General features: G+C 46.2%; 1 protein-coding gene and 1 pseudogene across 2 annotated transcripts in view; one reads left to right on the top strand and one right to left on the bottom strand.

Annotated features, from left to right (window-relative positions):
- Positions 1-8,389, bottom strand: part of LOC126546908 (1-acyl-sn-glycerol-3-phosphate acyltransferase alpha-like) — a 33,041-nt gene extending 24,652 nt beyond the window's left edge. For both annotated transcript variants that reach the window (XM_050194626.3, XM_055062622.2), the window contains exons 1-3: positions 8,053-8,389; positions 6,362-6,495; positions 836-1,017 (exon numbers count right to left, since the gene is read on the bottom strand). In XM_050194626.3, the coding sequence (XP_050050583.2) occupies positions 836-1,017; positions 6,362-6,495; positions 8,053-8,249 (513 nt within the window). In that variant the 5' untranslated portion in view covers positions 8,250-8,389. The remainder of the gene's footprint in view (positions 1-835; positions 1,018-6,361; positions 6,496-8,052) is intronic.
- A 4,932-nt stretch (positions 8,390-13,321) lies between these two features.
- LOC126547473 (U2 spliceosomal RNA) lies at positions 13,322-13,497 on the top strand (annotated as a pseudogene).
- The last annotated feature ends 253 nt before the right edge of the window (positions 13,498-13,750 follow it).

Raw genomic sequence — 13,750 nt, 5'->3', positions numbered from 1 at the left:
GCGTCGGCGTCGCTGTGATGCTCCGTATAACGTCCAAGTGCGACAACATCGCGGCCGTGCGTCGTATGTTATAGGTGTGCGCGAAAGTTTGTGAGGGTGAGCCGAGAAGTATGCATGGCTTGATGCAGCGGTGTCTTCTCGCGCTCGCAATGGAGGAAAGCAGGGAGGGAGCGCGCTGGCTTCTCACGCGCGCAAGGGCGACGGTGCGCGTGCTATCTAGGAGGCAATCTACGCTGGATTCGAAGGCTAGCCGGCCGGCTACAGCTGATGGCCTCGTGTGCGTTGTGTTCTCGTGAGCCTATAGTGCACGTTGAAGCGAGAGGCTGCACGAAGAGGAATTCGCACACCGCTGCTGCCGTTTTTCGTCACGCCAGCGTTCTGACAGCGAGTCTGCGCGGTCATCGAGTGAGATGCGTTCGTGTTTGCCTTGTGTGCGCGTGACAACGCGCTTTTTAATTAAGCTAGTAAGCGAATGTTTACAGCAGTTTATGCAGCTGTCGTGCGAAATGCCGTGCGAAACTGCGTTTCTTAGGTTACGGTTGCTGTTTTTATCATAATTGCACCGCGCCCTGAGGCATCAAAACGACTGACACTGCGGCATCTGGGCTTATTTCTTTCTCGCGGCACGATGACGTCATTAAATCCCAACAACTCGAGATTCGATTCGATGACTGCATACCATGCCGTCGCTATGTTGCTGCTGCAGGCGCTCTTTAATTGTTTAGCGGGCACAGGTTTGCCCCGTTAAGAGTGCGCTTATTTCACGTCACGTTGTCGCTTACCGTCCAACGGGTGCGTCACGCCCTGAGCGCCACCTATCTATTTATGCGCGCACCTTGCCGTTCTTGAGATCATCAAGGCGTTCGTTGAGCGCTCGGCGGCTCTGCTGGGAATCGCGACGGTCTATGAAAACGCAGCCTGCCAGGTAGCACGCCACCCCCAGCGGGCCCGTGTAGAGCAGCTCGCGCTTCATGACAGGCAAGCATGGATGGAATTCACGCCAAGCGTGCAGCAGCCCTGCATTTCGGCATGACGCGTTTCACCATGAGTACCCGGGCGTCACTGCATATGCGTATACAGCAGTCAACGAGTACTATTGAAAACGAGGTTCAGTACGGTACAAGTCGTTATACTCTCGCGAGATGAGTTGGCGGCATGCACTCAAAGGACTAAATGAGTCAAGTGCATCAGTGATTGGCAAACATTTGAAAGAGAAACAAAGAAAGGAACTGAAAGCCCGATTTGTCAGGTGCTGTGTCAAGTATATATACCGCGGGCGCGCTATCTTATGTTTTCTAGACCGCAAGACAGCGCAAGCTAGCGAGCACGGTCCTTTCTTTTTGCAGCACGGTGCCAATGGCCGCCATGGGGCCGCAATGACTATAGTAAGCGTGCAGCGAGCCAACTGCCAACAAACCCTTCTTCCGTTTCAGTTTATTTCAGTTTTTCGCTTTCCTTTTCGGTCACAAGTATTCGTTTCACACTTATTTGGAACACAGACAACAATGCGATAAAGGAAGAAGAAACCAAGGAAAGCCCGGGATGCTTGCCTGCGCCTGACCAGGTCTCTGTCCTTAATATTTCGTACACTCAAGAAACAACGGTAACATTATATCATCGTGTCGCGAATGGGGAATAAGGAATATGAATTTTCGCGCACTCTAGCAAAATCAACTTAAGTATCGTGACAAGAAGTACAGAAACAACAAATAGAAAATGCCTTTACCCAGAGGTAAAAGGAGTTCAAGAGACGTCGCATAAATAAACAGCATTGTATAAGCAATTTAGCAAAGAAAACACAATATTTTGTGACCCCTGTTGTTGCCTCAACTGAGCGCCTACCCGCACGATGAAGAAGGGCACACGCATGATGATAATATAGAGATGATGAAAAGTGCACAGTAAATTCCCACAATATATTCAATTACCCTCAAGGCTCTAGAGCATTATAGAGGGGAGTGGGTACACTGTTAATAAATACAATAGCAGCAACAATACAGACAATACAATGCAATCGACAACTATAACAATAATGATGCAACAGTTAGGTAAATATTGACAAAGCAGGTTCGTAGCAGCACTAGTATAAAAGCAATATCTCCAATGGCGACAACATTGTGCGGAACGCGATCTCAACTCAAACATGTACTGAGAATAAATGAATCACGATAACATGTAGTGTTTGAAAACGGAATACCTACTTTATGACAGTGAGCAATGCATGTAGAACTGTAGGATGGTTTTGTTAGTAGCCTTTATATCCTTAAGGAATGTATTGTCAGGATAAATATTATGAAATAAACAAATGCGGAATTTTGTTCTACGGTGAGAAAGGCTGGGTAAGGAAAGTGTGTCCTTCACAGCTGTAACATCATCGGGGCGATGATAGTTGGAAAGAATGAAACGTGGTGCACGGTTTTGTAGCGCCTCTAAGTCAGCTATGAGTGACTGGAGACCAGGATATTATAGGTGCTGCACATTCTAGTTGCTGCACATTCTGTAACTAAATCACTGCTAATTTGTCTATGAATGGCGCAGTCATCGGCGAAAAGAGTGATGGAAGAATTTACCTTTGTGAGCAAGGACATTAAAGGAAAATTACAAAGAGCAGATGACCTATTGCGGAGCCCCGTGGTACGCCTGAGGTAACTGGAGAATGAGAGGAGTTCAAGTTGTTAGCTGTTACACACTGGGAACAATTTGTGAGCAGACCTTTCAACCATATATCTATTGCGTAAACTCAATGCATATGTAAAGTAGAGCTTGGCATGCACTGTGTCATGTTTTGTATTACCTAAGCCCCGAAAAAAAAGGAACAGGAGCACGATTGGTCCGTTAACAGAATTCTGTAATGTAGCTTTCCGAAGTGTCTCAGAGACTTTGCTTGGTGAATCTTAAGTTTCAATACTTCTGCTATTATTCAAGAAAGCAGTGATCAAGTAGTTTAGGCATTGTCTACCATAATTTGTTCTAAGCTTTGGCAATCGATCACACAACTTTCTGAGCTGAAAACCTCTGTTTACCATGAGGCAAATGTTTTCAAATTTTTAGGATCTCTTTTGATCTCTGCACACACACACACACACACACACATTATATATATATATATATATCATAAGAAGCCAACAAACAATTACACCAAGCACAACAAGGGAAATTACTTGTACATACTAATTAAATGAAAGAAATTATAAATTAATGGAAATGCAAGTGGATGAAAAAAGAACTTGCCGCAGGTGGGAACCGAACCCACAACCTTCGCATTTCGCGTGCGATGCTCTACCAATTGAGCTACCGCGGCGCCGTTTTGCCATCCACTTTTTTGGGTATTTATGTTTTTACTACAAGAACTAACCCTGGCTGTGTTAGCCAGCGTCACCACTCACAAACCTAGGCGGCGGATGTGGAACATCCTTTCTGCCGCAGGCGTGACGAGTACGTGATGTTCTTGCGTGAAGACAACCGGTCAATAAACCCACACATGCTACCTGAAGGCATCAATGTTGCCGGACTCAAGACCCTCATTATGTAATAAACGAGAAGAAGAAGGGGGTTAAGCGAGGGGCCCGATTTTTATTAATCATATCATAAGCAGCCCAACGCTGACGAAGGTTGACCCACCAGCCGAAACGTTGGTAAGAAAAACTTTTTGGCTCGTGATGTGTCCTTCTCTTCACACACACACACACACACACACACACACACACACACACACACACACACACACACACACACACACACACACACACACACACACACACACACACACACACACACACACACACACACACACACACACACACACACACACACACAAACACACACACATATATATATATATATATATATATATATATATATATATATATATATATATAGACGAGAAGAGAGGAGGTTAACCGAGGGTCCCGATTTTTATTAGTCATATCATAAGAAGCCAACAAACACTGACACCAAGGACAACATAGGGGAAATTACTTGTGTTTTAATAAATGAAATAAGGAAACGATAAATTAATGGAAATTAAAGTGGATGAAAAAACAGCTTGCCGCAGGTGGGAACCGAACCCACGTTATTACATAACGAGGGTGTCGAATCCGGCAACATTGATGCCTTCAGGTAGCATGTGTGGGTTTATTGACCAGTTGCCTTCACCCAAAAAGATCACGTTCTCGTGACGCCTGCGGCAAGAAGGACGTTCCACGTCCGCCGCCAAGGTATGCGAGTGATGGCGCTGGCTAACACTCCCAGGGTTCTACTAGCACACATAAATACCCAAGAAAGTGGATGGGGAAACAGCGCCGCGGTAGCTCAATTGGTAGAGCATCGCACGCGAAATGCGAAGGTTGTGGGTTCGGTTCCCACCTGCGGCAAGCTGTTTTTTTCATCCACTTTAATTTCCATTAATTTATCGTTTCCTTATTTCATTTATTAAAACACAAGTAATTTCCCCTATGTTGTCCTTGGTGTCAGTGTTTGTTGGCTTCTTATGATATGACTATATATATATATATATATATATATATGGGTGCAGTTTGCATATTGGTGACAGTTATTTGTAACGATCACGCAACTCCCTAGTAGAGTAAGTGCGCCTTAAACTTTCAAAGCCAGAGATCTATAGACTGCTTTTGCAACGTCACTAGCCTTTGGATGTTAACAAAAATTAAATTCTGGGGTTTTGCGTGCCGAAACCACTATTTGACTATGTGGCATGCCGTAGTGAGGAACTCCGGAATAATTTTGACCACCTGATGTTCTTTAGCGTGCACCCAATGCACGGTACCCGCAGGCGTTTTTGCATTTCGCCCCCACCGAAATGTGGCCGCCGCGGACGGAATTTGATCCCGCAACCGCATGCTTAACAGCGCAACGCTATAGCCACTAAGCCACCACATGGCGGGTCCTTGGATAGTAGCACTTGTAGTTGTGCCTCATATGAGAATACGATATATTATCGGTGATTGTATGAAAAAAAAAAATATTGACTGGGTCTGAACCTAACTGATGCTTGATGTCTTATTGTTCCTAAAACACCTATTCTGCGTGATAGCTTCAGGCATAAACGGTTAAAATGCACATTCCAAGATGATCTCTCATGAAAAACGATACCCAAAAATCTTATACTCTCATGTGCATTCTATTTGATCATTAAAGAAATGAAGGCTAAAAGGATTGTTTACTAGTGTGCTTCGATACCTAAAAATTACGTGCTTTGTCATACTGGCATTGAGTTGAAGCTCGTTCACATCCAGTCACTTTGACTCTTAATAACCTATTTGCTTTTATCTCTTTGTTAAATGATTGCGCACCTGGAAACAAATATTTTTTTCCGTTAGTGGGACGCTAATGATATCATTTATATAAAGTAAAAACAAAAGTGGCCCTAAAGTAGAGCCGTGTGGATGTGGTACACCTGTAGTTACTGACATTAGCTTGGACGATGATCAACCGAGTGTAACATATTGCTTACAATTTTGCAGGCATAGCGTCTAATCAAATTTAGCCCGCACCCTCTCATTCCGTAAGAAGGCCGCTTATTGAAAGGGTAATTCATGTTTGATTGAATCAAGGGCGTTTTTAGATCAAGAAATATTCCTAGTGTATACAACCTTTGTTCAATATTTTCATTATTGGATCTCTATTGTTTGCAATATGGCTAACTCAGATGTCTTACCTTGTTGCAAACCAAACTGGTGTGGCGTAATTACTTCATGCTTTAAATAAATGACTGAGTAATCTCTTGTGCAGTACGCGTTCAAATATTTTAGTGAGAATGCTCAATACGAATATTGGCCGGTAGTTTTTTAGTCTTCCTTGCCTCCAACTTTCTGTATAACCGTAAATTGCGCCTTCACTCAATATGAGGTTACATATGTGCACTGGAGGAGGGCTAATAGGGGATGCGACGGCCTTAATCAGGCACCCTTTGACGTTATCGGGTCCATTCGCACTGTGACTGTTTAGTGAAAATATGATATTCTTCAGCTTGATCGCGTTTTTTTTCTTTAATTCTGAAATTTTTAATTTTCACTTCAGTTCAGTACTTTTATTTTTCTTTACACAAAGAATGTACATGAAACTTGAGCGATTCTTTTTACGGTTTTAAGTTGATATAGTGTTTCACACACGTAAAAGTGCTGATTAAATCAGTCATGTAGACCAAATTTAGTAGGACTCCTCCCACTTACTGTCATTTCTTCTGGAATTGAGGCATTAATAACGGTATTTGTTACTTCATTGTAAACCGTCCAGAATTTGTCTGGCTTACTGGGAAACACATAAAATACTGTAGGTATATAACTGCTGTTCGAACGCAGGCACTCACAAGTGAGCGACTCGGACAAGTTCTCTCTCTCACCGAACACGTCCAGGCTGGACTGGTGGTTGGCGACCAATACGAATCTTCTGTCCCTGGGTATGCGCTCTGCGTGGCGAAGCACCGCCTCCACGCCTATGGCCCACCTGAGACGCTTGAGACCGTAACTGATGAGGCTGCATGCCAGGTAGGATCAGATATATATTTCGCCAGGTGGTATGTACGAGGCTAGTAGTGAACTTGTGGCTCTGTTCGTTAATTAGTAACCATTATACCCTAGATACTGCGTAGCTGTGGGGCAAAGCTAAAAAATAAAAAGTCGCAGTTTCGCCCGCAAGGCGAAGCATCGATTGCGGTAGAAATTAGTGGACAGTTACACGAAGCAAAGACAGTAGTTTTATTGACCGTATGAACGTGTAAACATAGGCATACTAAATAAATTAACAAGCCTGGCCTCACGCGCGCACAAGCAAACATGAACAAATCTTACTCGATGAGCGCGGAAACTCGCTGTCAAAACGCAGGAGTCGGGAAGCACGGCAGCAGCAGCGAGCGGACTGACCTTCGTGCTTCGTCTCGCACCAACGCGAACTAAAGCGCGAAAACACAGCACAAGGCGGACTGTGTCCCCGTCGCAGATGGCTCTCAAGATACAGCGGCCCAGGCGGGCTCGCGCCCGGGTCGCCCGGAGTTGAAATCAGCCCCCCCCCTCTCTACCCTACCCCCGGAGCCTTGCGCGCGACGGAAGACGGAGCGCTTCCTCCCCGCTTTCCTCCCTTTCGTGCGCGATTGAACCGCGATCACCGGCTCACCCTCGCACGCTTTCACTCGCACATACAGCATACGGCGCGCGGCGACGATTTTATCGCCCTTGGACTTTATAGGAAACCTCACGGCGGCATCGACGCCGACGGCAGAAATGCGCTTGGAGTGTCCATATAATTGATAAAAATACACATACAAAAATAAGTGAGCCCACTTGTTTCACAGAAGGTGTTTGGGCACTATGGTAAAGAAACTATCCCCCCCCCCCCTACAGAGACGAGCAAGCGTGACATTTTCGCAACATATGTAGGCCTTACAGCTCGTGAGGAACAACAGTTTGGTAAAGTATACTTACTATGGCATAGTGAGCTCTCTTAAACGCGACCATTCCTACCCGGATGGGCAAGCGTACTGGCGAGCTAAGTACACCTCACTGAACGCTGCGCGCGAGGCTCCGATTGCGCGTCATGCGTAGCGCGACAACGGCGCCATCTGCGCACGCGACATATGCGTGGTCGGGTAATGGCACTGATTTCAGTGGTGGTCAGTGGGTAATGGCTTCTGTTCTCTACACAACGATATCAAAGTAAGGCGCGTGTATAGTACGGTTGCAATATATAAGCGATAATGCTATATGTTTTCGTTACAATGGTTTGAGCAAGCAACCCCCTTTGACAGTTTTTAAAAACGTTTCACTTTAAAAGAGTACCGCGTCTGTCTCCATTTCACTCCATTTCAGCGCCTGATTTAAACAGTCACCGGGCCACGTAGCGGCGTTCGCGCTCATGTGTATAGAGCTGACCTTTAAGTCGTCTGTTAAACGCGCGACGTGGCACGCGCTCGAGCAAGCGCTTTCGTTTTCACTCTTCACTGCGGGGAGAAAGCTGCCCTCTCTCTTCGGAGGCTCATTGGTGTGCGCTTAGAAAGTCGCGGGCCGGCGCATAATGTCCATCCAATTATACACTCACACCATGTTTGCTGGGTCGAAGGGTCTGAGCATGGACGGCACGCATGCGAGCGCGCACACCGCCGATATGAGCACGTAGTAGATGGTCAGGCGGAAGAAGTAGCGGAACGTCTGGTTTCGCCTGACGAGCACCATTATGGTGACGACGGCCAAGCCGAACGCCACGCACCACGGACAGGCCACCTTCCCCGCCCACATCGCGGCTGCTGCTGCTGCGGTGCCCGGGCACCACCGCGCCAGCCCTCTGCGATGCTGTGGGCCGCGGTGACCGCCACCACCGCGCCGGGGGTAAGGGCGCGCCGAGGACCGCTGTCGCCCGGGGAGCCTTTCGGCCGGCAGCCGCCGCTGTTGACGGTGATGATGATGCTTAAGCACGGCACGTGCTCGCGTTGCCAAGGATCTGATCGCTGTAGCAAACGCACAGGCAACTACAGGAAGTGAAAGGAAGGGGTAGAAAACGAGGCAAAACTGGAGAACAAATGTATAGTGCGTAATTAAGCATCTGATACCAGATGGATGGATTTAACGTGGACGGAAAGGAGATTCATTGAACAATTCAGACTGAAGAGAATGTGGGAGTGATAATATAGGGGATAGCAAATAGATTAGGAATTAACATGGACATCCGTTTTGATGCTTGTACTTTTACGCGTACTTTTACGTTGCTCAACCCTCCGTGCCGGAGTCCTTGATGATGATTATAACGATGGGCTCCCACAATGGCACGCACCCACTACATGGAATCGGCCAAAAATCGGGAAGCACAAGACCGACAAGTACTATAAGAAGAGAGATTAAAAAGCCATAAAAATAATGCTAGAAAGCAAGAATAATGTCTCGTTGATGAATCAGACAACCGTATTCTATACCATTCGGGATATATTAAATGAGAGAAGTAAAAGCGCTGAAGATTTTAGAGTATAAATAATCGATGTGGTATGATCAGTGTTTATAGAGAAGGAAACAACATCTAAGAAACAACACCGTAACCGTTTTGTTTCACGTTGAAAATCAAATGTTGTAAGCAGACATCCATGTGGCCAAAACGTAAGGCCGAGTCCATTCAGGTGAATCGGAGCTTCGGGAAGCCTTCTTCCCTGGATTCGAAAGCGGTAGCAGGACATACGGTCTATTGATTCGATCTCAAAAAAAAAAATAAAAAAAAATATCGGGTTTAACGTGCCAAAACCACTTTCTGATTATGAGGCACGCCGTAGTGGAGGACTCTGGAAATTTCGACCACCTGGGGCTCTTTAACGTGCACCTAAATCTAAGCACACAGGTGTTTTCGCATTTCGCCCCCATCGGGATTCGATCCCGCGTTGATTCGATTTCATGACACGTATGAGAGAAAGGGGACAACGCCAGACCAGACCTCTGTCAGTAAAAAATTGAGGGAGAGATGCAATAATGGAATATGGTGAACGAGAGAGAGAGAGAGAGAGAGAGAGAGATGAATATAGGAAGGCAGGGATGTTAACCAGTCAAGAGTTTCAAGTGGTGAACGAAACCTCCAAATGCCGAGAAGGAGGAGGAGTGTGGCTTGCTGCAAGCGGAATTAGCCTAGCAAAAATTACCGGCAATTGCTCTGCCGGAGCGCCACTTATCAAATGCGGCAAAGGATATGAAGCCCGTCACATTACTCCTGGTGTCAGCACATGGGACTCCGCTGTCTATATCCCAGGCAAAAAATTTGGAGGACGCTTCAGCTTCGCCTTTAAGAGTAGAACGCGATAGATTTCAAAGATCCCTGACTGCTTGTCACGCTTCCCGGCAACCGCAGCGTTCTTGAGGATGCGCGGTGCCGAGCGCGAAGGTGTTGCAAGGAACCGAGCGGGCCGCGCCGCTCTGAAAATGGGTTTGTGTTTCACTTTCCGCGTAATAGAGTTAGTATTTATTGTGGCATATTCAAATTAAACACCGACGCTGTCATGTCTGCAGGTTGTGTTTAGGTCGTGCTTTACGAGTTTTCTGACGCATTTTACTTTCAGGAATTCAATTAGTTCAGTAACGCATCTACGCAACGCGGGAGGCCTGCGTGGTTGTGGTTTTGGATGATTTTTCGTCAAGAGACGTCCGACGCCGACATAGGGTGTTTTGCGACACGGAGCCCGTAACGCTATCGCGTTAAATAATAATAATAATAATAATAATAATAATAATAATAATAATAATAATAATAATAATAATAATAATAATAATAATAATAACGGAGTTGTCAAAAACCTGAGTATATCCCGCCAGATATCATTTGATATAATCATTATGTAAATATGTTCTGTGCCTTGCTGCAGTGACAAGCAAAACATTAATCTCGTGCCCACTAATGAATGTTATGGCTAATAAGTCCGCCATTTCATTTAACTACCACTTACGGGGGCTTCCTGCAAGAGACAGTTGTCTTAAGTTTTTTTGCTTACCACTGTCTATAAGGAATATGAATGAAAGGCGAAGACGCATTTGGAAGGTATATTGTGAAATGTGATTCCTTTAGGTCGCTTTGTTTGGGCTCGCTTTCTACATTTTCAATTTTCGTTGGCGTTCGTTAGAGAGTCACGTGCATGCTGAAAGTGGAAGAAACTGCTTCCTAATTAAACTTCAGATATTAGAGCTAAAACAGCTTAAGCATAAGGCAGAATCGTATCAGCGTATGTGTCCCAGCTGCGTTTGAGGCCGGATGTATCAAAACCGGGGATGGATGATGGTTTGATGCGTTGGGATCTACGCAAACAACGACAGCGCGGCCGTTGCGCCATAACGGGCGAGACCCTTGCCGTGGAATGTGCCGACGCGTGCGCCCTATACAGACTGGGGACGGAATCGCTCTCGCCACCTTATACATTCATTCCGGAACGTCAGAGAGGGACCTTGAAGACCTTATGATCGACACATTTGGGTGGATCCTCCCGGTAGACCCCAATCCCATCGTCATTGTGGGTGACATTAACGTCGATGTGTCTCGTCCCGACGGAAAGTGGTTCTTGGCGTTTCTCTTGGAAAGGTTCGGCTTTCAATGTTACACCAGGACCAATGTCTCCACGACGCGCCATCGAATGTGTAAATAGGTCTAACGTTCGCTAAGAACATCTCCAGTGTCGCCATAGAGCCCATGGCCGTCTATCATAGCGACCATAAAACTATAGTTACTGTGGTCACGAGATAGACTTAAATACAAATAAACATAACGTGCATATTTGTGGTATATTGTTTAGTTGCTTTATTCTTTAAAAAAGGCACCGCCCAAGCACCGCTCCGTACATATGGTTAACCAGCGAAGCTGAAACATGCGGCCCCGCTGTTTATCACTGAGTTAATCCCGACGGTTCATTAAACGACGGCTTGGTAGGCTGCCGTATCATCAGCACGCAGTTGCTGCTTGCGCTCGGCTACACGAAACTGTTCTTGTGCCCGGGCTGCAGCATCGGCACGGCGTAGACGAGCTCGTTCCAGGTTCTGCTCGCGACATTGCTGACAGAAAGCTGCCTGCTCCTCAGGAGCACGTACGACTTGTGGCCTACCCGTTTCGGAGCCGGAGAGAAACTACGGCGCGCACGCTCGGCTGTGACGGAAAGCAACAACGTCACTACTGGTGGAGCCAGTCACACGCCTTTCTTTCTCCTTTTTTTTTTCGCATATGCGCACGGGGTTGCGCCAGAGTAGTTTTCGGCGTACAGGCGACAGACGGACGGGCGAATCGGCTAGCCATATACAGCTTCGCTGTAAAAGCAAAACTCACGGTATGTTGCGCAAGTATAGCCGGAACTTGCGGACCCGGTTCTCCACAGTGTACACGGCTCGAAATATAAGCGCGCGCTCTCCTCGGCCACCACCGAGCACCCCTTGAGGTATACGGTGCCCCTGAGGTCCCCATCGAGGGACCTTATGTGTGCCTCAACTGGAAACGCGACGTCCAGCGGCCGCGTCGTCCCAGGTCCACCCGGTGCTCTGAGCGCCCGGCGATCTCTGGAGACGACTTCGGAGGCGACTCGGCGCACATTAATGGAATGCCAAGATATTCAGCGAGCATGGACAGCAGCAAACGTCTACCTTAGAAGCGCAATATAGGGTTCAAAATGGATGCTGTAGCATTAACTGGTCAGTGGACGACTTAAGCAAAATAGGCTCCGGGTATTGGTGGGGAAAAAAGCAATAAAGCGATTGGGGGAGCCGGGGGTCGTTACAGGCATGTGTAACTATACGATACAGGGATAGGCAAAATGATAGATTGCAATAGGTGAAGTAAAACCTGATTAGCTCAAGCAGGCTAGGTGACTTTTTATCGCCGCTCCGTTTTGGAGGGGATGCCAATAATAATAAGCTTTAATAAGTGCCAATAATAATAATAATAAGTTTTACGGAACTTTTAAATATCGCCTCTTGCAGATAGCGTAATTCTAGTCCTTGAGCTGGATTATTCAGAGAGGCGGACATTGCACAAAAAGTGAAACACATATTCAACTAATTTGAGAAAATCACTAATTAACTTCTGAATTAATTACTTTAGACACATTTTTTTATTTTTTTAACGAATCGTAGCCGGTCAGTTTGCAAGGCGTATCCACGTTGAATGAATTTTGAGAATGCCGCCACATTGGAGATGCGCACAATTGGTTTCCAGCAGAACATTCTGACTCGGACAGGAAGAGGACGACTCATGAAACCAACTTATGTGTGTGTGTGTGTATATATATATATATATATATATATATATATATATATATATATATATATATATGCAACCAACGAGCTCAGGCAAACACTTTTGTGGAGCCATGCGCCATCAAATTCGCCGTAAAAATGCACTGTTGTTCCACTTGCTTTTTTAACAAAACGCTCTTTTATGCATTGAGGCACAAAAGTTACTGGAAGGCCCATGTATTCCGTCCCACACTTTGGGAAATATCTAGAAACTGGTGCCGTATATATAGCAATATATGCCGTAAGGTAATTAATTAAGAAGTTAATAAGTGGTTTTTGTTAATTAGTTGAACAATCATGAGCCATTCCACTCTGCTGTGAAGGTGGATGACCAGCGAAGATGTTCAGCACACGACAAAGAGGTGACACAGAATTTTGAACAAAGGTACGAACTCGTTTACCGTGACATTTATATACATTCGCGTGGACGACGGGACCACCGCCCCGAGGAGCCGGAGGAAACTAGACACGTGTGACTTTCGACGGGACCGCCACCACAGCAGAGCGGAAGGAAAGTATAGATACGCAAGTGCTTGGAACGTCGATAACGAGCGAACGTTGCGAACGTAGGCGTGGCTGACGCGGGCTAAAGTGTAGTATCTGTTATCCGCTCAATATCTGATACGGGTTCTATTTGGACCCAAGTTATTGAACTTATTTTTGCACGTTGGCGGAGTGTTTGAAGTCTGCTTCACCTCCGCCATGGTAGGCCCGGTATTGCACTATCGCCAGGATCGGCCCACGGTTTTTGCACACGCCGAACAAAAAGTGCACGGAACCCTAGCAATAAACAGCTTCGCTGTGAAAATTTCACCGCCGATTACGATACTTCTTAATGCGAATTTCGAGCGCAGATGTTCAGGTGTTTTGAATTCGCGATATATTATGAAAAAGAATTTCATTCTGAAGGACAAGCTAGGTGCTCTCGGCGGCGGCGCTGAGCCTCTGCTCGGGCAGCTCGTTTAGCAGCAGCTGTTGCTACTGGTAAACCAGTTGCGTCG

Source organism: Dermacentor andersoni, chromosome 1 (assembly GCF_023375885.2).
Source record: "Dermacentor andersoni chromosome 1, qqDerAnde1_hic_scaffold, whole genome shotgun sequence".
Taxonomy (NCBI): Eukaryota; Metazoa; Arthropoda; class Arachnida; order Ixodida; family Ixodidae; genus Dermacentor; species Dermacentor andersoni.
The sequence above is the reverse complement of the archived record's forward strand: the minus strand, read 5'-3'. Positions and strand labels throughout refer to the sequence as shown.